The 24670-nt window shown below is 48.8% G+C and overlaps 2 protein-coding genes across 2 annotated transcripts; both read right to left on the bottom strand.

The window, feature by feature from the left end:
* Positions 1-486: 486 nt before the first annotated feature.
* LOC136197571 (probable serine/threonine-protein kinase drkA) lies at positions 487-1335 on the bottom strand. Its single transcript, XM_065987363.1, has 3 exons — positions 1271-1335; positions 586-1206; positions 487-541 (listed from the first exon to the last, which is right to left on the bottom strand). Exons 1-3 carry the CDS (start codon positions 1333-1335, stop codon positions 487-489), a joined length of 741 nt encoding a protein of 246 aa, XP_065843435.1.
* A 623-nt stretch (positions 1336-1958) lies between these two features.
* Positions 1959-23238, bottom strand: LOC136197572 (uncharacterized). Its single transcript, XM_065987364.1, is given in 61 exon segments — positions 1959-2322; positions 2383-2656; positions 2710-2889; positions 2952-3044; positions 3093-3149; positions 3205-3277; positions 3332-3951; positions 4012-4504; positions 4562-4683; positions 4740-5000; positions 5055-5198; positions 5253-5300; positions 5359-5700; positions 5803-5946; positions 6002-6216; positions 6262-6464; positions 6523-6761; positions 6815-7044; positions 7097-7514; positions 7567-8457; positions 8511-8672; positions 8731-9082; positions 9130-9443; positions 9529-9972; positions 10029-10220; positions 10271-10415; positions 10473-10642; positions 10707-10920; positions 10983-11123; positions 11173-11363; positions 11425-13350; positions 13405-13689; positions 13742-14045; positions 14105-14234; positions 14277-14409; positions 14467-14485; positions 14542-14657; positions 14715-16231; positions 16349-16481; positions 16537-16660; positions 16718-16891; positions 16957-17135; positions 17189-17959; positions 18017-18088; positions 18139-18333; positions 18389-18676; positions 18726-18894; positions 18947-19153; positions 19203-19243; positions 19298-19485; positions 19546-19762; positions 19819-20149; positions 20200-20335; positions 20387-20620; positions 20677-21309; positions 21703-21894; positions 22075-22258; positions 22310-22435; positions 22496-22660; positions 22726-22863; positions 22953-23238. Coding segments are annotated over 56 exon segments (16245 nt in total). The 5' UTR covers positions 21767-21894; positions 22075-22258; positions 22310-22435; positions 22496-22660; positions 22726-22863; positions 22953-23238; the 3' UTR covers positions 1959-2035.
* Between the last annotated feature and the right edge of the window lie 1432 nt (positions 23239-24670).

Raw genomic sequence — 24670 nt, forward strand, 5'->3', positions numbered from 1 at the left:
GCACGAAAACTGACGTACGACGTGACGACGTGCCAAGTGCACGCGCGTAGCGTTATACTCGCATCCATTCGCCTTTCGGCGATCCCTCGCCGCGTGCACCCGAATTTCCTTTTATTTCATTCGCTTCTTCTTTTTTTTAGTTTTGTGAAGAAGGAGCAGCGCATCGACCAGGTTCGCACCTTGGGGCCCCCAGTAGGCGTAGGGGGCGGGGCCCTCTGCAACATACGCCTGTCCGATACTGCCCGCGCTCGCGGGCATAGAAAATTTTCGTCAGTCTAATCGTTTGGTCTGATCGTGTAATCGAGGGCGGGTTGGGGTTCTCGAGTGAGGGCGGGTGTCAAGGCAGCGCACGAAGCCCACGTGCGTATGTTGCAGAGAGTGTACGTAGCGGGACAACAAGTCGGTATAGTGTCGCGTGCTTGGTTTGCATCACTGCGTTAGTTTTCACGGGTCCCCTCCCTTACATTAGGGTTTAGTTGGCGGCTGCTATTCTTCGTAAGGCGGACACCTAGTCATGATTTCCCAAAAAACAATGCCGAAGCTAAAAGGTCAATAAAGGTAGGACACTAAGAACCCCAATCATACCTATACACATCTGCAGGTGTACCGTAGGCTTGTTTTAAAAGAATTTCCGGAGCGCACCAATACAACGTTCCTATGTGCCACACCGTCATGCAATTCTCCGGCAAAAGGTCTTCCTCAAGAAGTTTGCCTGAACTTCCGTTTTCACTGTTGCTTGCAGAACGTCTTTTCTTTGGACGAAGAGGTTCTCCTTCCTGAATCAACAATTTTGCGCATCCAAAATCAGCGACTTTGACGACCCAGTTTTTATCTACTAGCAGGTTTGCGGTTTTCAAATCGCGGTGATTTCTTGGGCGCTTCAAATTGTGGAGATATTCCATTCCAAGCGAAACATCAAAAGCAAACTGACATTTTCTCCTGAAAGTGACAAGATTGGGAGAGCGGTAGAGAATGTTTCTTAGCGATCCTCTTTTGACGTATTCCAACACCAAGAACGGATCATTGGATTTTTCAAACCTACCAGCACCGAAAAATTTAACGATATTTTTGTGGCTCAGAAGAGACATCACTTCAATTTCTCGAATGAATTCGAGGAGAACTGTCTTGTCTATCTCTGCAATATCCATCTGCAAGTTTTTGACAGCAACGTATTTCATTCCTCGATACGTCGCTTTGTACACTTCGCTAAAGCCACCACGACAATCCCGATCGATTCATAATCAAATACTTAAAATGATAGAGAACCTACGTGATGCATTGAAGCTTGCTGTAGACTCTGACGTCCGCAACGCTCTGGTGAAGACCCTCGATCATTATAAATCGCAGGAGTTTTAATTAATAAATACGCTTATTGTGGGCCATGCAATTCCCTCCCTTTCCTTCCTTCCCTCTCCATGCAGCGTTTTGAACTGGAGTGCCAGCGTACGTTGCCAGCTCACGTACAAACACGTATGGTCACAAAGACAATGAACGAATTTCTTGGTCAGAGTAGTCGAGACGTCGTCCGTGGCGTTGCTACTATTGCCGTCGCACGTGATCGACGCTCTCGAGTCCCTGGCTGGTCGTCCACGCTTGAGGGGAGAGGGATCGAGAAGACGTCGGCGCTTTTTCTCGCTCGATCGTTACCCCAGACGAGCGCGAGGCCCGTTCCGTGCCATCGGTAGATTTGGAAGAAACATATGATGACGATGACGATGACGAGCGAGACGACGGGAAGGAGAAAATTCGGCTGTCGATTCGGCGAGCTTTTTCGGCTTCTTCTTCTTCCTGACGTTTTACTGATATCTCGAATTCTTTTTGTGGCTACGCTATTTGGTACGAGGAAGCACGTACGCTAGAAGGACACGGAGAAGACCCTGGAGAATACGACGAGTTTTTCCGCGCGCTAAAACCTGACCAAAAATTAGTGAGTAAATGAACGTTCAAGTTACGCTACACATAACGCATTAGTGATAAAGCAGACGAAACAAATAAACGTGGAACAGACACACGAACTGCCTTTTTGCTGAGGACTTCACTTTTTCTTGTCCTTGAACGCAATAATGACAGCCAGTGCCACAAATACGATCACGCCAATCATAGCGAGCGTGCTCACTTCCCATTCATGCAGACAGGTTTGCTGAGAAACTAATGAATTATCTTTAGCAATTTCTTCTACGCTGTGGATTTTGTCTGATTTCTGACCAATCGCAGCGGAATAATAATGCGCAGTATGTAATTGATACGAACCCACAACGGGGCACGTCACCCCATCCACGCCGCATACACCAATCAAACAGTCGGTCTTCGGATGACACTCTCCTGCGACAGCGTATAAAAAAATCGTTCGCTCTTCTACGCGGTTATATATAGACTACCGACCTGGCGACGATTCAAAAGCGACTCTGACACGAGACGATGATATGGGTTTTGTATTTCCCGTAAAGACGATCGTGAGCGTGTCGGCGCTCTGCCACAGGCCAAAATGACCGACGTTTGCTAACTCGGTTGGATAAATGGTAAGAATTTGACGGAGGTCAGTTTCTTGCGTTACAGCGGGCTGATTCGTTTTGTTCGAAAACGTCACGTTCACATGACGACCTTGTTCCATATGACTCGCGGAGAAATTCAAACCGATCACTGACAATCGATCACCCTGAAAGAGTTATTGCGTTATTTCAATAATAGACAAGAAAATGAGCTCGGCACCTTCACTGTCTTGAAAGTCTGCGTATCGCGTCTGCCTCTCCCAAATCCAGGCCTGCTTGTCACACAAGCACTGGCAGTCACAAATGTTGGAGTGTGATCGTTCACGGTGTGAATGACGATTTCTATCATGATCGTTGTCACAGCTGGAGGGTGTCCTGTGTCGCATATCCTCATGACAACCTATGAAGAATCAACCAAACGAGTGACGAAACGCGCAAACAGCGTCTCATTTGAAGACATACGTATCTCTTGAGTGGCACTGTTTCGTTGACAAACATTGTCGGTTCGTCCTCTTGATTGAAATAAAACAGGCGCCGAGCTAAGTCTAGCAGGACCTAATTCTGAAGAATAGTACCGGAAATATCGCTAGCCCATTTAGTTACCGGCATATTGACATTTCCCTCGAATTTCAGCGTCTTCAAAGAATCGCCCACTATCATCTAAGAGCAAATGAAGAAAATGTCAATGCCCAGTCAGAAATTCTGCTCCTCGTACAGTCAGTCCTTCAGGAAGGTCTTTGATAAGAAACAGGTATTCTAGATCGTCAAGAAAACCCGGCGGATCCGACCTATGAGGAAAGAAGCTCTATCTACCTCTTTTGCATACTAGAGCGGTTAAGTACATTAGAGTAAATTCGACTCTCTTGATTAGATGATTTTCCGCGTCCGTCGCAATCAATCGATGAGGTGACGGAACGACGTACACTCCTTGCTGTTGTCCTTCTGTGAAATGCACTTGGGCTGCAGCGCCAAGGTTGAGGCGAATAGCGTCATTCGTGCTTTCGACTTGAATCGTTATATTGACCTGTTCGGACAAAGCATCCTTATCGTCTTTGACAGTGCAAATCAGTGACCGGTTTCCGATCGTCACTTCGTCTTTTTCATTCATATACTTCATAGAACGAACTGCCGTAAGGTATACGCTGACGTTTGCCAATCCAATCGCTTCCAAGCGGTACTGCGTTTGACCCAGTGATATGTATGTAAAATTTAGCCCATTTCCAGCGAGGTAGTCTTCGTCAATTTTCAATGTCTCATGGAAACTGTCACGTAGTTCAGTAAAGTCACAACGGAGTCGAGTCATATTGACGCTGTCGATATCTCGCAATGTCGTCGTGCTAGGCGTCACTTCGACAGGTGCACCGTCTTCCTTGAAAACGACCGTATAGCGACGTGCCGCTTTGGAGGGAAGAGCTTCCGGATCAGAACTGGGATGAAATTGGAGGACAGGACGGCTGATAATCTAGAGCAACGAAAGCGAAATGTTTTCTCGTCTACATCGAGCAAATTTAGATAGCCCTACATTGATCGACGAAAGAGCAACGAGAGGAACGCCGTTGAAATTCATTTCAAATCTTCCAGACTCTACCACATCTTCAAGCTGATGCATGGCTTCGGAGAGTGACAAGGTACCAGGCGGATCGTACGGAGTCGAGTCTAGTATTGTTGCCATGCAGACAATGCTTCCCTCGCGAGCGTCAAGATCCACGACCCGGGAGGCGTGGATGTTGGCCGCCCTGGGTATTTCCGTCTGCAAGGCGTTCAAAAATGCGTCGAGACCGTATTTTAGTACGGTCGATCTGAAGTCGCCTTGCAAAACAAAACTGATTGACGTCGAATCGAGCGAGTCGACGTCAGGAGCAACGACAGCGAATTTGTTTGTTTTTAGGATGTAACCACCGGGTTCAATATTGAGTTGAAGTTGAACTGCCTCAAGAGGACTGTCGATTCGAAGACCTGTAAAGTGGGCATAACCCGAAGTAAATGATGCGGATGTTTGGCCTTCAAGGACAGCGCTATGAAACAGACAGAAAAGGTTTCCCTACTTAAATTTTCAAGTAATTGATACGTACCTGGCACTAGACGAATTTGCAATAGAAACGTTGCACGACCAAGGAACCGTCAAGCCCAAGTTTTCGACAGCATCGCCGTTGCTATCTTCAACCATAACAGCAATGTACACCAAATGACTCGACTTTATCAATAAAAAATAAGATATAAAGTTCAACATAAAAAGATAGCAAACATCACCTTTCCATGAGGCTGATTCATGACTTTTGCTCCAGCTGGTATCTGGAAGTTTAGCACAGAGAAATTTGCGGCGGGAGGCGCAACAACGGAACCAAGTGTCGGCACATCAGACTGGTCAAACACGCTCTGCCCGTCGCCGAGAGTAAGGTTATCAAAGCCTGGTGGCACGACGGGAGCTGACGGAGGTGTAGGAACCTCAGCTGGAGCGACTGAAAACGAGACCAAGGATGCGTTGCCAAAATCAATCAACCCAGATTGCACCTAGCATATCACGAAAAATAGATGGCATCTCCGAAAGTGCCGTCGAAATGGTACCTGATTAACTAAATCATTAGCAATTGAGTTTATGTTAGAAGCTGCTGCTGCCACATCTTGCCAATCAGACAAACTTTGCTGATACTGCGAAGAGGTCAGAAGATAATCCGACGCAATGTCGTCAATGGGAGGAGCATCATCAGGCTATAAAGAAGAAAACCTCAATAGCGACTAACCTCAAGAAGCGTAATGCCTTACCTGAAAAAAGCCGGTAGGCAAGACGACGGGCACGACAGTATTATTATCCTTATAAAAAACAGAATGAAAATTTCAAGAAATTAATTCTAAACTCTGCAGCGTTTACGGCGCTGTTGTCGTAGTCGTCAACCAGCCCTTGGCCGCCGTCGCTATCGATTTGTTCTGTAATGTTTGGGGCTTTCTCCTGCGTTATGTTCTGAGCAGGTTCGCTGCCAATTTCAAACGTGACGTCATATGTTTTCTGGCCGGCTCGCTTTCTGCGCACTAGAGTATCTTCAGCGATTACGTCGACAACGCGGATCATGCTCAGCGGTATCCTCAACACGAAGGCGAGATTTTGAACCAGGCTACTCGGATCAAAGAAGTTGTCGAGGCTGACGGCTAATTCGAAAGAGACTTGAACGACGGGAGGAAGTATCACGTCAACAGGTTTGTCTCCTTTGACAATCTAAAGAAAACCAAATTGATGGAGCGCTATTGTAACAGTTACTACTGTGACGTGCGAATATAGACATGTGCCGTCACTGCCACTTCGGGTAGATATCCATACCAAGTGAAGTACTTGACTGTTTCTATCAAAAAAATTGGCGCCGCTATGACTGGAAGCGAGTTTGGGAACAAATTGGGATTTCTCGGCACTTGTGAGAGCCTTGCCTTGCACGGCAAAATTCTCTGGCTCTAAAAAGATGCCGTCCTGCATAAACACACAAATATGAGTGTACGGAATGAAGTGAATCAGCCGCTAGTACCTTGTAAACGTCTTTGCGCCTAGGATTTTTGTACCAGATTGACAGTTTGATGCCTTCTCCGGGATGATCAGACGTCCCCTCGATGGCGTTCAGCAGATGAAAGCGGAAATGGCCTGGATTGGAGCCCGTAAACCACAGGTGATACTCCGTTCCCAGGGCGACGATCGTGTAGAAAGTCGATAGTCGCTTTAAACACGTGTAGTGCGTGCACCAACCTGAACATACGATAGAGCACAAAGGGACAATGTAGATAAACGCACCGTGATCCATCGGTCCGTTGAGCAAATCTGTATAGGGTCCGGTGCCAAGATCTCCTCCGTGCAATGCTATGGGCGAGATTCGTCTCGTTTCCGAGTCGGCGTCCATGCTCTCGACGATCAGCATCTGATGATTGATCTCTGAGCATCGATACGCATTCCACTCCTCTTCGAACTTGCACCCTCCTATAGGATTAGAAAAGTTTCTAAATAAGAATCTCGTTCAACCACCGTTTTTCGGAAAGATATCTCTGTCTATCACACCCATTCTCTCCCCGAGCAATGCCTCTACTCTGGACGACGTCGCTCGCCTTGAGACGAGTTGTCGGATCGCTTTCGTCGTAAAGCATCGTTTCGGGAAGCCGATTGATGTAGTCGGCAAAGCGAAGTTCTGCCTGAGGAACAATAGATCCTCGTTTACCTCCAGTGGTTGTAACCAGCGTCCCGTCGAGGTCGTGCACAATAGAATGCTTCGGTCCGTCGCAATCCATGTCCACGCAATCCTAGACAAAAAAGATAACACGCATCCATATTAGGAATAATATGACCGTCTCACTTCCTGAACGATCCACGCCGGATCGGGAGGATACATGTGTGCAAGTCGACTGCTAAGGACGTTGATCAGATTGGTCAATCGGAAATAATTCGGATGCATGGCGTCCGGCGACAGTTCGTTGTTTCCGATAGCAAACGCTTTTTTGCCGCACATGCTGGATTCGCTGACGAAATTCGCGAAGGTCGTGTCCGTGAAATTGACCAGGCCTCGAATAGCAGGATAACTTTTCGCTGTGCAAAAAAAGGCAAATATAAAATGCACCGCTGCGTTCAAAGTACTTACGTTTATGCCACGGTCCTGTGCCGTCCATCTTCCCTCTCTTTTTCGAAAACGTCGACATCATTATGCCCAATTTGGCGGCGTCTGGTGTCGAGCAGACGCTTGGGCAGTGATTAGGCACCTGATCCATACACGGCTCCGCGTCCGTCGTTCCCACGATGAAACTTCCATCGACTCTGACGCTTTTTCTCTCGAAGAAATGCTGCACCGGATCTGGCCCAAAAATGTTTAAGCAAAGTCCGGTGTGACCAACGGCCACCGCCAACTCGCGGAAAGCGAGAGAGCTAGCCGTCCAGGCAAATACACCGTATTCCCACTGTCGAGCGGCAGTGAAGCCTCCCGCTCCGGTGCACGACTCGCTCAAGCCCATGACGACCAATCCTGTCATTCCGGTATGAGCAGAATTACCCCAAAACAAAGCCTAGACCATAAAAATATTCGCGTATACGACACTTTTCCTTTACGTCGTATACCTGACCGTCGCTAGGAGCAGCGCCGTCAACGCACGGTTCACCGGGATATATAAACCCGATTCTCTGATAGGCAGCAGCGACGTTGTCTCGTATGATGTTTCCTGTTCCACTTATTTCAAAGGTCGCTGGGAAATCAACGGCGTGGTCATCAGCGGGACGGGCCACCTGAATACTCAACGTCCTCACGCCCAAATTTCCCGTCACTTTGCTGTCATCCGCTCGAAGTTGGAAGGTAGGGCCAATCGATTGGTACACAACGTTATCGGAGAATTCAATTCCGTTCGTATTCAGCGCTCCAAACCCGGTATTGAATCCCGTGTGTATAGAGCTATGTCGTACGTACGAGCCGCCCATTCCCGATTTGCCGCTGAGAAAAACGACAGCGTATCGGGGATCCCGGTTGCTCGTGAACCCGCCTTGGCCGCAGTTCGAAAATTCGACGCCGTCAATGTAGGCTTTTCCGTATTGACGTAGCGGACCTTGAGGCAGAGCGCCGATGATTACTCGACAGCCAAAGCCGTGAACGGATATCGATGATTTATCGTCCTCGGCGCCGACGACGCGAACATTGCGAGAGAGAAGTCCAACTTCGGCGGCTAGTTTCTTGCTTTGCCAACGCGAGTGAGCGCTCGAGGCGTCGGCACCGCTCAGAAACGTCTCGACGTGGTGATCGAATTGAAGGGGTTTCGTCAGAGTGACTACGGCATCGACGACCGATTGAACGGTCACGATTTCCGTCTGCTCCGGATCGTACGTCGTCGACGTTACGACGAGCTGCTCGCCCGGTTTCCAATCGGGAGACGCGTCCAAGTGCAGATCGGTGCTTCCGACCGTTGCAGTACGCTCGAGGTGCGTCCAATCAACGGTCCTCTGCGATCCGCGAAGAAATAGCTAAACGAGAAGAAAATATTCACTGAAAAGGCTAGCGATTCTAGTAAACGTGCCTCTCCGAATACGCCAATGGCTTTGGATCCAACGTTGAGATTGCGACCGTAACGAATTTCCTCTGTGTTTCTGTCGCCTTGCAGATTAATTGTCGCGCGGTGACTGAACGCGTTTTCTTTGTCTCCAACGTAAAATCTAGCGTTCGCTCCGAGAAGCAAAATCTAGCCAGAGAACAGAATATAGGACGACGATGGCTGACTGCAAGACGCGTCTCCTTACCCAGGTTGCATTGATGACGACGTCTTGTTGATCTTCGACTTGAAGTTTTCCAAGAATTTCAAGCTTGCTGACATTGACTTCCGGCACGTCCAAGTACATTTTCCATTTTTTCTCAATCACTACGTCGTCGCCGCTACTGGGCATCGCATTATTCGGCCAATGAGATGGATTACTCCATCGACGCCACGTCGATTCGTATTCTTCCTCTCCCCCAACGTCAGGTACAGGACATCCGGACACAGGACACGGCTCTTTGGAAAATCTGTAGATTAGGTCAGATAGAGGTTGACTCTTCCCTTTGCCAGAAAGAATATACTCAACGGCCATAGTTTTGTTATCAAAATGCCATGATCTGGAAAGAGATTTCGTCTAGCAATTTTTCAACCGTTGCAAACTTACGTATGGTTGTCGGAGAAACGCAATCTTCTGCCTATGTCTTTCCTATTGTTTCCAACCTTGAAGTGATCAGGCTCCGTATCATACACCGCTTCAAGAATGACGGCGTCGTGCGGCTGAACGTTGTACAGGCTGGCGTTGAAGCTCGTTGCGTCCGTGTCCAGATGCGACGACAAGATGTACGCCAGAGTGTGACGGTTTTGGCTCGGAAATGTCAGCATGTACCCATATCTGTGAGTGAGACGACGACTCCGCCAGGGAACAAGCGAAGATCCGTGCTCGCTTTGAACAAGCACGCTTTTCCCCCAAAACGTTCTCTACGAAACATTGGTTAGTGAACAGCCTGCAAACCCGACTACCTAAATTCTCCTTTAACAAATTCCTGTTGATAACTTAACTTACCCACGGTTCTACTTGGTTCCAGGAAAAACGGAGAAGATCGACGTCTGATGTACACACAGATCCAGGTACTGCTTGATTCATGCTGAATTCCGGTCGGTGAGAGCACGAGTTGTTCGGAAGTAGACCGCTGGTCGGAGTGACCCAGTTGCCTTTCGCGCCTGACAAAGTGCCGTCTAAGTCGCGGAAAAGCACTTCGTGCTCCCATTGAAATCCAGCCTTGTGAAAGCGAGAGTTGTCCAAAAACGTGATGTTGTCAAACCAATACTGAAATCCTCCTTGGCGATATTCGCAGTGGGAGCACGCTCTCAAGCAACTTTGCTCATTGGAGTCAAATCGAGCGAACGTAACGTTAGACACGACTAGCAAACGCTGATTCGGCGTGCGAATTCCAGTCGTTTGGGGTCGACCTTGATTCGCAACAGTATGCGAAATTATTAAAGTATCCTACATAATAACCAGATTCGATTCTACAAAACAAAACATTCTTTGTTGAACTGCACCTTTATACTTGGACCTCCCCACGTGCCGTGGGCTTCTTGTATTTCAATTCCGCTGTCTCGGTTGTCGGCAACTTTGAAGCCGACGATTTTAACGTGACCGATCTTAGAAAACTCGAGACCGTGAATTCCATTAGAGTAGGTAACGAGATTCTCAAACACGGCATCGACGTCTCTTCCATTACAGCCAAACTCCTAAAATAAGCAAGGATTCGGTTGTAGCCTAAATCAGAGTTTTTCTGTACTTTCGGCGTATAACTCTCCCAAATACGTAGTCCAAATTCCGCATTGGTGTGAGCAACATTATCCCTAAAGACGCCCAAAGGAGTCTTATTCGGACAAACGCTAGTCGTAGAAGAAGGACCAACCGGATAAGGATCGAGGTCATACCTAAAACAGCGGCAAAGCCGTTTGACTAAGGAAATGAAGCTTCTTTTCTAAGTTTACCAAAATCCGTAGGCTCGAGACCCGGCAGCAGCATTTCCTATTAGCGTATTATTCGGATTGGTAATCCAAAATGTAGCAGGAAGCTGGTCGGTATTCAGGAGGCTCGAAGAACCCTTTGTCACCAAACCGAGATTTCTTATGTAGTGATTTCCCGTTTCAATGCCGTCCTCCTAATGAAAAACACACGGCTACCGTTTAGTACTACTACGACGACGGATTGCTGACGAGACGTACAATAAAAAACGTGTGCCCTTTGATGTTGTAAGCGACGTTTCCTTCGAAAAGCATTTCGTGTACGCCGTGCGCTGTAATTGCGCGATTGTTCGAATGGTGAATGGCGCAGTGACGAACGTACGACCCATTCATCACGTCGCTAAGATGAAAGTGAACAGCGTATCGACCCAGCCGAAACGCTTGACCTCCTTGGCGAATCTCCACGTTCTCGAGCCTTCAGAAAAAAAAACCCGATAAATTCTCGCCTGTTTTACAGCATCGTGGCTATTTTCGTACCTGATCGGAGTAGGGTCACTTCCGCCACGATGAATCATGATCTGCGATCCGTACTGATCTGCTCCCAACTCGTCGAGGCTGTCTCCCTCATAAAGAGAGCCTTGAACTATTACGTTGTGAGACAGCAGTCCAACCTCGGCTCTAAAGTCAAAAGCTCAAACCAGAAAATAGAATAGAAAACTATAATTACCTGATGTCAATGAATTGGCCATCTTCCAACACATCGGTGATTCCATAATGCGTAAAGTTAACGGAAACGTAAAGATGCAAGGTCTTTCCACCGTCAGACACACTCTCAATTGTAGCCGTCTCAGTTTCGTTTCCGTCCTTGGAAGTCGAAGCGATGACAATCACATTTCCCTTTTGCCAATCAACGGCATCCTATAAAAGAAGAAACACGTCTCAAAACACCTAAACTCTTTCTCGGGCGAGGCGTCTTTACTATTAAATAAAGACAAGACGTATTCTTCTGCACCGTCTGCGCCAAGCGAGTCCAAGTGATGTTAGTCGGCCGACCGTGAAGTTCGAGAAAGCCCCTGCGAAGGCCAAGAACTTTGGCGCCGTAAATCGGTATCTCGGGATCGCGAATATTGCCGTGAAGAGTGATTACAGCACGATGCATAAACGGCTCTTCCTCCGTCCCAATCTGCAGTCCTCCGCCGTTGATGAAAATGTACTTGGCGTTCAAAAACAAGTCGGTCGAATCGTCAAATATCAGCTGCCCTTGCACGACAATAAGATTCAAAATTCCCGCCGGCGACGTGTCCAAGAGCACGGTCTGTCCTTCGGGTATGTGCACCGATTCGCCGTCGCCGGGAGGATCGTTGCCGCCCCAAGTAAAACGACTCGACCACCGATCGACGTACTCATACGCCGACGCGAGCGTTCCGTTCCCGGTTAGGAGGCTGACGGCCGCTCCCTTTCCGCCAACGACGACAACGACGTACGTCTTGACCGTTCCTTGATGAGCTCCACTACGACAGGTGATCAGCGAATCGTTGCTGGATTTTATATCGCAAGGAACCCCGTCGATAGAAACAAGTAGTCCTTCTGTGATATTAGCAAGTCCGCTTCCAGTTACGGAGACTGTAGTACCGCCGCCGGTGCCGCCTCTTCTCGGCGACACGCTCGATACAATCGGCGTTGCGGCGGCACTGTACGTCAGCGGACTAGCGCCGACGGCGTTTAATTTTCCGGACGGTCCGGTAACATGCACCGCGACGTCGCACGAAGTGTTGGTCAAATCAGATGGCGACATTGCCGCCGATTCGCCGTCGGCCGGCGGAACGGTACACACAATCGCGTCGTAGGAAGACGACTGCACGTAGCAGGTTCGTCCGCATATCGAAACTCCGAAAGTGACGCCGTAGTCGATGCCGCCGAGCGCCGTTCGATTGCCCATGACGTCTAATGTCAGCGGCGAGACGCTCGCGTCGACGGCGGAAAACTGGTTGAGAAGCGAATCGCTCGACTGAGAGCCAACGTCGTCGACAAAACCGACGCCGGTTAATGTTAAATTAACGCCGCCGCCGAGGCTGAACGTGACCGGAGATGCACTGGCTAGATTCAGTCTGTAGGCTACGTCGCGCGTCGCTGAAAATCCGTATTCTAGATTGTTGACGAGAAGTCGATACGTCAGGCCAGCCACCCTCTGTTTGATCTCACATTGAATGGCATTGTCGGAGGCAGTGATAATCGGGCATAGCTGAGCTGTAGGAAGAGCATCGAGCACCGTTTCAGCTCCACTCTGACGAATAACATAAACCGACGCATTTGAACCGAAATTCACGCCGGTTATGTCTATGATATCTCCTACAGCAACGCCCGCCGAATCTATTCCGGTTACATTGAATATCTGTGGCGTCTGGCTTGTTTCAAAAGTGAAGTTGAGGCTCGACTCAGCCGGTGTTCCTTGCACAATCACGTTAATGGGAGCTACTGTATCGCCGCCGCTATGACTATGAGTTATACACGTTATCTCTGTGAATGATGAAGATAGAATTTGGCATTTTGTCTGGCCCATCGTAACGTCCACCTCTTCGCTGTTGTAAGAGAAGCCGGCGCCTGTTATAGTGACTATAGTGCCACCGGCAAGACTCCCTCCCGTCGGGGAAACGCTACTGGCTTTCGCTTGCACGGTGAAGTGATAACCGTCCACATTCGAAGCTCGTCCTTCAGGCTTGCTGGACACCCCTAAGCCTTTTCTACCGGCGGCTTGATGGGGAACTGCGCAGGAAATAAGCTGATATCCGTCGGCTGACGTTACATTGACATTTTCACATAAAGAGTTTCCAACCACGACCTCCACGTTTGAACCAAATCGAGTCCCATTTATCGTGAGTGTCGTTCCGGGAGGACCCATCCATGGCTATAAAAGAAAGGCGCGTTGAAGCGGAGAAACAGCATCAGTCTGCCTGCTTACCCAAATCCTCTCGACTTGAGGTGTTTTGGAGAGATCGAAGGCAAACGAGCAGTAAGGCGATGTGCAGACAGCATTGGTGAACTCGTGCAGAGGAATGTAGTCTTCAGCTTGAACGTTGATAGCAATTTTCATGCCCAGATCGCAGTGCCCAGCTATGCTGCACACAAAATAGTATCGACCGGGAGCGAGACCCGAGATCGTGACCGATTCTCCAACAGTTCCCCTAGACCATTCTTTCAAGGGGGACCCAGACATATCGCAAGCATCGTATTTGTCCTTAGTCACCTATAAAAAAGCGCGAGTTAGGTTCAACAGGTCTCGTGTGTGTTCTGTTTACTTGATGGAGTGAGTGAAACGCATCCCAGATGAATATTACGCTGTCGCCTTCAACTATAGTCAGGTCTTCGTATTGCTGGATGCGCCAGTCAATAAGCCACTGGTTCTGGTCTGTTAGTCGAACGGACGCTTCTCTTCCGCCGCTGTGAATTGAACCCTGCTCTTCCACTTTTACTGTTATTTTCATGCCTCTTTCACAGTGCCTGCCTGACCCCACGGTGCAGGCGAAATAGTGAATGCCAGGCTTTAGATCTGTAATAGCCACGTCTCCCTTTCTCGTTGGCTCGGAATAGCTGGCCACAATTCTAAAGCGAAAGACAGATATACTCGTCTTTTTATCTTTTTCTTTGCGTAGAATGCAAACCTTCCCAAAGCGTAGTCTTGAGAAGTTACAGCGCAGTCTCTGAGCGCTTGCTCTGACACTACTTCAATGACGTCGTGGACGGTATTAGGAGAATCCCATCTGAAGTGAATTCCCGTGCCGTACGGCACAGCTATAGACGGGTACACTTGTCCTAGAGTCCAATCAATTATACTCTCGCTGCCGACGAAGACTTTTAGCTTGAATCCGTCATAGCAGTCTCCTCCTACTGAGCTAACGAAGTAGTGCACTCTTCCTTCCTCAAGATCGGCGACGGTAGCAGTGCCGTCGGACTGAGGCCAGCCCCACTGTACGGGATCATTGTCATCTCTCAATAAACAAGAGTCAAACGCTTTCTCGTTTACTTGTACCAAATCGTGGAAACTAGAAAAACAAGCCGTTGAACTGTGGATAAATGGACTACTATGTAACACACTTACCCAACCCACGAGAATTGGAGCCTATCCCCTCTCTGCACATGGATCCTTCCGGCAACATCTTGGGACCAAGTAATGTTCACATCCGTATAGCTATCTGGAAAGGGTGGATATTCAACCTAGAAGAGTATTCACTATAGCTTAGTACTAATCCAGCACGCACCAGTTGATCTTACATTAGGAATAACTCCCTTGCCTCTGTAGTCGCCTGTTTTTGCTTGAATAGTCAAAGGCTGGTGACTGCTATTTCCGTAGAAAAAATTCTTCGCCGCCTTTTCTTCCGTCAATGGCATATCGTCAACACCGAGAGATTCGTACACAGACATTTTGTCCAAATCGCCAATAAACCAAGAGGAATTTTCATGATAGTTTTCCTGACCGCCAAGATATATATAACGGCCACCAGAAAAGTCAAGATCAGCGGTCGTCTCTCTTGACACAGCGATCTTTCCGTTGATAAACAAAGACTGAACACCGGTAGAAGAATTTTGGTTTTTCACCCAGCTCACGCCAACGTAGTTCCATACTGAAGCAGACAACGGGCCGGCTCGAAGAACAGACCAATCTCCAGCGAGCACGTCGCTGTCACTGTCCGGCAGAACATTATAAACTCCGGAACAGGCGTTGCACGAATCATCTCCTTGACACAGCGGCTGCACGTCGGAAGTATTGCCGAGCCAAAATTCAACGTAGCCACACGCATTGATCCACACGAAAAATCCTCTAGTGGTTACATTGCCACCTCCTTCGTGAGACCCGAAGAGAAACTGACGGCCAGAATCAAGTCGGCTTGGCTTCGCCCATATTTCGACTGCGAACCGATTTTCCCGAGAAACGTTTACAAATACAGAAGCGTATGATCTGCTAAAGCGAGTTGCTATAGAATTACTAAGCGACTCGTGACCGAGTCCGATGTTGAGGCGCTGGCTTTGTGCCCAATTGAATGCCAAATTAACGGAATTGCATTGCGCTCTGAGAGCATCGTATCCGTGGTCGAGCGCCGCCTCGGTAATGCAAACGAGATTCCCGTTGCGGAGAGCCTGAATGGCACATGGAGTGTTTCCGATGTGCACGATATTTCCTTCGGCTGCTGCCGAATGAAAACCGACGCCAGGAATTGTGAGTTTCGTTCCGCCTGCGAGGGATCCACTCGAAATGCTGACCGGTCCCGTTATAGCGGCTTTGTACTCTACGCTCGCCGCGTCCTCGTTTCCAAATGCCCAACCTCTGCTAGCAACGTGAAGTGCAACGCGATACTTGCCTGGCTCGTGTTGCGGCAGCGTACAGTTAATGATCGTGTCCCAGTCGACGTCAGAACTGCTGAAAAATTCATCAGATACGTTCGAAGCAAGTCGAGCGTTGCTCGACGCTAGGCAAGCCTTGCCACCAATAGTAAGCGTATTGGTGTTGTTTCCTGCAAAAAGTCCCGCAAAACCGCTGCCAATGACGCTCGCCGACAGTTCGCGACGGACATCAGAGGGATTCACTTTGACAATGACAGGCGTGTGGCATGTCGAGTAAGTGTAGCATATCGTCGTCGAGCAATTGGCTGGTAGAGAATTCCCTGCTCTATGATCATCTTGAGATTTGTTGACTGCAGAAGGTTGATGTGAAGCCGGAATGCCATTGACCAGCACAGCAACATTCACTGTCTTGGAGACATATGGCTTTACTTCAACGGTTCCGCGGAATCCTGGAGGAGAAAGGATACGCAGTTACATTGCGTTACAAACGCTATTATTCTGAAGATAGCTTGTACATTAGCTTGGGGATCACACAGATCTAATCTACTGAGGCCCCCCATCTTTACCTATGTGAGCAAGTCCTGCTGAAATGTAGTGATACAGTCCTGGCTTGGTGAAGGCGTGTACAAATGAGCCGCGAACGCTTTCTTTTGATTTAAAACCTGTGCCATCGTAGCTCTCGGCTTTGCCATCAGCTACCTAATTGCGCGTCGAAGATAGCTTAAGCCGACAGAAAAGAAGCGGCACACCATACTTGAACGACACTTCGCAGAGTGGAAAAAGCACTTCCCGTCCACGTCCACTTCACCGAGTCGCCAACGTGCACCACTAAATGACTGGGTTGCCATTGGTACCCAAGTCCATACTCCGGATGCCTCCTAGGCAAGTGAAGTCAATCATATCTCTAATCTTATAAACATCAGCGTCTAATATACCCCGAGTTGTCTACACGATGGGTCCTGGATGATGATCCAGTTACGCACTGAATCAGTGAAGGCGTAGTGCTTTCAATATCGCAGGGATGGTCTCCTAGGAGGACTTGAACAGATTTACTTCTTGTTGCAAAGCCACCACCGGATATCCTCAGTCTCTGACCACCGAAAATTGACCTAGCAATCAATGATAGATTCAGTTTGGATAAACAAACGTTTTTCTGAAGAGTCACTTCGCTTACCCAAAGTGATGCGTCATGCCATTGACAAAAAGTTCGTACTGATAATCAACGTCTCCGACAGCGTCGCCCTGTCCCGTCACAAATACGGAGACTCTTGCACTGCCATCGCTATGAGGATTCGTGGTGCACTCGATTGAGTCGGCTGAGGCGACGAGAACGTTGCAAAACGACGAACCGATCTAATGCAACGGTCTCATGCAACAGAGAATTTTATACGTCAGATTTCTCCTACTTTGACTTTTATCTGAGATGTATCCGACGGAAAGCCGGTTCCGTTCAACACAACGCGTGTACCTCCACCAGCGCTTCCACTTTCCGGCTCCATACTGTGCAACTGCGGAGTCAAAGCGTCCGAATAGGTAAAGCTGAAAAACTCGGCGCGTCCACCGCCGTCCACTTCAACGACGACCGTTCCAGCACCACTGCTATTCGACGCCGGAACAATGCACCGGATGATGTCAGCGAACGAACAGTCTACGACTTCGCATTCTTTTCCGCCCACGTAGACGCGCATAGTCGTCGTGTCGTTGTCGTCGCCGCAGTCAGCGAAACCGGTTCCGTTTATAACGATTTCAACGCCGCCGCCTAAACTACCGGAACTTGGACTCACTGCCTCGATGTTGATGGTATAGTTGAAAAATAGTCCTGTCGTGTCGGCCGTGCCCAAGGTCAGAATGCGAAACGAGACTGGGTGCAGCCCCGAAACGAAGTCGCCAATCTGGCACTTAACCGTAGTTTCATTTGCAGAAAGAACGTCGCAAGGCAACTCGCCAACTTTGATTTCATAAGCTTTGAGGTCAGGAGAAAATGCTGACCCATGCCAGGTCAAGATGGTGCCTGCTTGACCCACGCTGGGATTGAACGTCTTAACGACTGGCTGAGCGTCGCTTGAGTAGATAAACGTGCAGCTGGTTTCGGGAGAGTATCTCGTTCCGTGATACTTTGAGTACTGCTCGCCTGATCCTTTGCAGCTCGCGCGAATTCCTTTGACAGATACGCGCACCTAAGCCAGAGACGCTTAATTAGCGAAGAAACGCTTCCGCGATCTGCTTTAGTCTACCTGCGGGGTTTTCTCAACCGTGTGCAGCATGTGGCCCGGTATGGGGTTGAAGAAAAGACCCCCAGTAACGACCTAGTGTTATCGATCAACGCAAATGAGAAGTAATCTAAGCTAAAGCAAACCTCTTCCACGCCCACCGTGACGTTAGTTCCTGTCAGTTGGGAGCCGTTCACTTCTAGGGGAACCTGATCGCCAACCAGATCATTGAACGTAACGTCCCACTGTCGTCCTTGGCATCCTCTGTGATCGTTCCCATCTACCATGGCAGCTTGAATGGTTATTTCCCCGACAGAAGACACTTTGAAGGCAGCAAGCATCTAAAGAAAACATATCGCAAATGCCCCAATGATAATATACAGACGTCGTATCTACCTCGGCTTCGTTGGCGTCGTGAGCTATGGGCAAGGACCAATTTCCAAATAGATTCACTCGGAACGATCCGTCGAGCGCTTCGGTGGCGGCTCTAAATCGCGACGTAGTTGCTGTCATTCCGGCGACGTCGCTCGTCACAGTTGCGTTGATCAGCGTGAATTCGTCGAAGCAGTTCGTTGGCACGTACTCCAAGTAGTACGTCGCCGTGAAGTTACTTGTTGCGTTTGCGACGATGACATCTTTCAAGAGCAAACCATTTGGGTAGGCAGCTGGCCGAACTCTGATATCCTATAACGGCAAATTGCATGAGGACTCGCGCGGAAATCTACCGCCGTACTTGAAGTTGACTTTCACTCGTTCTTATGGAAAACTCGTCGATACGAAACGGACCGTTTCGATATTCCGGCTCAGGCGAATAGAACCCCATCCTAGTCACAATAAATGACGTCGTGGAAGGATAGCGACCTTGCAGTGCTTCCAGCAGATTGAAGCAAGAATAACTCCATCTAAAGCCAACGGCTTTTCGGGGCAGCTACTGCATATAAATATAAGCCTTACGTGTTATTAGCTATCAGTGGACGGTCTCCTATGTCTCGCCATTCCCCAAGGACGGGATAAGGACCAGCTGATTGATCGTGAGTGAGAAGAACGAGCCAACGCCCAAGGTATTGAACGTCGTCTTGAACGTCGAAAAAAAGAGTTGAATGCGTTCCCGACGGAATTTTGTAAGCCATGCAGATGCTGTCATAATTGAAGACATCGTACCTTGTATAGGATATCAATGAGAGCTCAACATTAAATAAAAGAATCTTACCCTTCTTCGTCTACCACGAAGGCAGCATTGCCGGAAACTACCTGCAAAAAAGGAAAGTACACTAAACTTAAACATTCAGTGCCGGTTCTGCATACCAACAGTGATCCTCGACCGCAGTACGCGTCTCCTATTGTCTGTTGAGGAGCAGCGCGGTTGGACCCTTCGCTAGTCCAGCCACCAGACCCCGACTCGAATCCGTAGGCGATTCTCACGTCTCCGAATTGAACGTCACGCTCAGGGTCACTGCACATTCCGGTGAACAAACCCAACACGGCACGTCTGACTGCAGAATATGAGAATCATGCGATGACTGCAAGTGGCACATGTTCTTTCGGACGCTCACCTTCTTCAGTAGTGGAAGGAAGGGCTATTGGATCGCTTTGATATGCGTCCCACGTCAAGGTTAGCGTTCCGTCGCCGCCGTTGTATTCCGTGATGTGAATTGCGTGGACTTCGTGAAAAAATTCCGTTCGAACAATCAACCGCTGCTTCTCGTGTATGGAATCCTTTGTTTGAACTGATTTGTACTCGTGTGGAGTGTCGTGAACGAGAACAGCCACCTGAAAGGTCCCAGTTAGGAAGAGAGAAATGCAGGTGCAGGTAGATTCTTCTGTACCTGAGCAAAATCGTTGCCGTAGTATTCTTTAGCAATTGCTTTCAGATAACACTTTTGACCTTTTTCCATGTAGACTGGCTCGGAAATTTGGCTTGGAAACTTATCAAACTGGTCAACAGAAGTGTGTGCATGAACGACTGAAGCAATCCTTAGGATTTCAGTTAAATGTGCACATATGCAATGGCATACAATTCACCTTATTGCTGCTGAAGCGTTTGTGTTGGGCGAAAGCCACAGTTCCCCCTGGTCATCCGAAGCCAGAAAGAAAGTGTGAAAAGACGAATAGGAAGCCGTAAAGACAGCTTCAAGCTCGATTCCATATCTGGACCCACTAAGAAACGAAGAACGTTTATCTCACTGCTGCTTATGAAAAGAACTCACAAACTAGCAGGAGATATAAAATTTTCAAGGTTGTGATATTTGTCTGGAGAATGAGGATACGAAGGTGAATTGCGCAAATCATTAATGGTGCCTCCGCTAATGCTGCCCCAATATTTCATTGTAACACCTCGTGACCCTAAACAAACATGCGTGAACGACGTGGGTTAGAGGAAGAGAACAGATGTACCCTCAAAGTATTCTCCATCGAACGTCCCGTTCACACCCACAATGGCGTTTGACCCATTTGGAGGTCTTCCCGTCTCGCAAGTCACCGTGGAGTAACTGACGGCCAGAACTTTGCATGGAATGCCATCGACATCAACTTCGACATCTTCAATTTTGGATCCAAATCCACTGCCCTCTATTTGTACAACCGTTCCCCCTTCAGCCGACCCAATAGCAGGATAAACGCTCTGCACATCTGGAGGAGAGAAATATCAATCCCGAAATCTCAAATTCGAATTCAGATATACAAACCTGGATGAATCTCGATCATGTAGAGATCGCCCGACGGAGCGACGTGCAACGCTTTCGAGTGATTCCACGACCGACCGTACTCACGGACGTCGACGGAAATGTTGAAAAATCCGACGGATCCGTCAAAGAGGGCAAACTCGAGAAGATAGTTTAGCCAGTCCCGATACGGCAACGCCGTGTTCGGCTTGTAGATCTCGCACGGCATAGACCCAATTCGAATGGAATTGACCCACTGATCGTTCCAAGCGAGAAATCGCCCCCGTATCTGTACGACGAGATAGCCGGCGGGACCCGAACGCGGCGAAACCGTCTCTATATACGGCGTAACGCCCCATTCGTGCCGAAATGTTCTAGAGGTTGTTGACGTGTAAGTTCGCGACTGCGGACCGACGTAGACGCGCGTCGTCAGACGCGACGAACTCGAATCTTCTCGCGCCTCGACGTAGGGACGCGTCCAGCAGACGATTCGCGTCGTACTCGTGCCGCTGTTGAACCAGTCGACGTCGCACGGCGCTTCGCCGAAGAATACGACGTTCGTCGTGTCGTACGGATCGCCGCTGAATCCACCCCCGGAGATCGTCACCTTTGTTCCGCCGGCTAAGCTACCGCGGGTCGGCGACAATGAATTGACGTCTATAAGCATACGCATAAATAGAAGCCTTTCCTAATGAGCCCCATGCATATGGACCCCATGCATAGACTCCATGCATAGACTGATCGAAGCTGGCTGAGAATCACCAGGATACGGCGGTAATGTTTACGCTTCGCGACTGACTTCGCCACGGAAAAAAGCTGGCATTTTAGCTGTACTGCTCCAGATGCCCAAGGCAAGCAGCAGCAGTACTATTTTGGAACTTAAGATCATTTGGGAAAGTGTCCAGTAAACAACGCCGTTACAGCTAAGGTTGCAAACAGGAGGTTCATCTTCCAAACAAAAAGACACGCGGGGGAATAAGGCAACGATGGTCTACTGCATATTAGAATGTTCCCAGGGCAAAGAGAGGTCGAAATTTAAGTCTCACGTACGTAGAGCGGCCGCAGCCGCGACGACATGAAGAAGTAGCAAGGCGTTGATCCATCTTCGCTGCATAGTAACCCCAGGACGAACTCCTACCCGACTGATCCCACGACCTTAGCGCGTGGGGCTTAAAAAGGACGTGCCGCAAATTACATTTCTAAAAATAAACTTGGAAACAGATGACATCCCCGGCGTGACATCTGCGACGAAAATTATTGAAACGTGTGGCGCTTAAGTCAGAATGATCGCGGGGGAACTCGCCACCACTTTCTTAAAAATTCAGTAGTGCCGCCTGTCCGTGTTAGACAAAGCGGAGGAAAAAATAACAATGTTGGGGAGGATAAACATTCCGGACGGCTAACGCCCCTGATCTTCCTTACCAGGTTTTGAAACGCACTTTCGCCTCGCAATATTTCCCGGCTGACTCCGGCACCTTTGCGTCTCGGTACTGCGCTGCCAATTAGGAGGGCGGTTAGTGGTCTAATTCAATTCCTCGATGCTCCCGGAAATGGAATGACTTGGCCTACGGCACGCGGCCGGAACGGCCGGACGTTTTCATTTTTTCTGAAATGAAATTCAGAAAAGCGTGAGTCTAATTGATACGCATGCACTCACTCTGTCTCAAGTCATAAAAGATTGACAAGATACATAGTAGACTAGTGTAGCCGTGAGAAGGATTGATCAATTATTGTGAATAAACAGGGTCACTCGTTTAAAGCGATTCGCTAAATCTTGAGCGTTCTATTATATTGAGACAATTATTATGAAGCAAGCTCCTTCACGTAGTAAGATGACATATACCAGTCTGAAAGACTCTTCAAAGAGAATAACGGCGTGAGACCACTTGAATTCCTTCATTAGTGAAGACCGAAGCAAATTCTGCCCATTCGCAGACGGATTGACCTGGTAGTAGAACGGAAATTTGGTGCGGTCTAGCAGGACGGGCGACGACGAAAGAAAGCCCAACTAAGGACGCAAAAGAAAGTCGATTACGTATTAATTAATAACATTTGCGTCACACTGCTCCGGACCTGAATTAGGTGCACATATCTCGTGATTTCAGATACTACTTCGGTCACAGGCGTGCATCCCGCTCCCACCAAAGCAACAAATTTTTCTTCTTCGTTCAATTGGTCGTAAAGCTGATAGCCAGCTCTGCCGCGAGAGCACTGCAGCGTCACAGGAGAAAAATGTGGGCGTGACCAATACGTACTACTTCTGTACACTGTAGTCCTAGAATTATCGGAGCGACGATTACTTTTGTGTCGTTCGTTCTGAGGCGTAGCTCGTAGTCCTTCAAAAGCGTCGGTGTGCTGTTGACGTCGTCGATCGCGATTTCGCACGCGACGTCCGAGCCTATCGCTTCCCACGGACCGCCTTTGCTTGTTGGAAGAAAAGCAGCAATGTACAGGGCGTTCTTTCTCGATCCCACTTGTCTGAATAGACCCAACTGGACAAAGGCGAAGAAGACAAAGAAGCGAAACATGATACGGGGGTCCTTGCTCTGTTGTACGGGCACGCTTTCGAGTCTCGTTTTCGACTATTCGGAAATTCCACACCCCTGATTCCACACACTCACACTTCTTCTTAGATCTTTCTTATCTAGCGAACGCCTCCAACCCAGCTCCTCTTTCTCTTAGAAGGCAGGCTGTTATTAGATCACCGCTCTCTCCCGGGATCCCTGAAGAAAAAATGCCAGATATCTATGAAAAGCCTGCACTCTTCCTTCAGACTGCACAAAACATACGAACCACGTGCAACGTCATTTCCTTGAGGCCAATAACCACGTGACCAATTAATCGATAGAACCATATCTATGATAGAATGGCCAGTGCCGCAGTTCTCGTCTCTGCCCTTCTTCTAAGCCTCTTTCGCATCCTCCTCAATGCCATCGATCCTTACCTTAGCCGACTAAACATTCACCTAGTCAAAAAGCCTCCATCGTCGGTCGAAAAGCTTCTCGCGACGATTCGCGCCAAATCGGGCTCTCTACCGTCTCTGGCGCAAAATCCCCAGTGGCAAGAGCGTCTCCAGCTGGCACTCGACTACCTCCGCACGGCAGAAGACCTCACCCCGTTCGGACGCTGGACAGCGTACGGCTGTCTCCTCGCGAAGTCAACACAATCCAATGCTTCGAAACAGTCTCGCGGAAATTTCCCCAACTCGCCGTCGCGTCCCATTCGAGTCGACTCGTCTTCATAATCGGCTTACCACGCGCGGGAACGACCCTACTCCACAATCTTCTATCGCTCTATCCAAACGTTCTCTATCCAACGAAACGTCGAGGCTATTTCGCCGATATGTCGTCGAACGACGCCGAAAAAGCGTCGTCGCTCGACGATTTGCGTCGGAAAATGAAAATCGCTTCGAAACGGTTCTCCATGGGCTTCGAAGTGTTTTATCGTTTCGATTCCCTATAGCGTTCATCCCATTTCGCTCGACGAACCAGACGAATGTTTTGTACTGCTGAACAAGTATTTATTCTACGAAACGTTACCCCTTCTTCGTGGTCTCGATTTCATGATTGTTGCCGATCGATATGAGGAACTGTCCGACGAAGCCTATCGTCTGTACAAGAGAGATTTACACGTGATGCAATCGATTGCTTTTCCTGGTGAACGCTCTTGTTTCGTTGTCAAAGCGCCGTATCACACGCCGTTTGTCGACGTCATTCTGCGTCATTTTCCCCGATGCCTGTTTTGTGCGCATGCATCGGAATCCGGTCGATGTTGTCACTTCCGGTTCGTCGCTTCTTCGAGCTATCAACGCTCCGCTGTCTCGAGTCGATTCGTCGAAATTGGGACGTAGTGTGCGAACGTCGGTTTACGGCCTGACCAGAGAACTCGTCAAGCAAACACCACGAATGCCCGAGGACACCGTCGACGATCGATACGACACGCTCGTTCAAGATCCCATTGCCGTGTGTAGAAAGATTGCCGATCAAGCTGGCATGGAACACACGAGAGCGATGGACGA

The sequence above is a fragment of the Oscarella lobularis genome, chromosome 17, assembly GCF_947507565.1.
Source record: "Oscarella lobularis chromosome 17, ooOscLobu1.1, whole genome shotgun sequence".
Classification (NCBI taxonomy): domain Eukaryota; kingdom Metazoa; phylum Porifera; class Homoscleromorpha; order Homosclerophorida; family Oscarellidae; genus Oscarella; species Oscarella lobularis.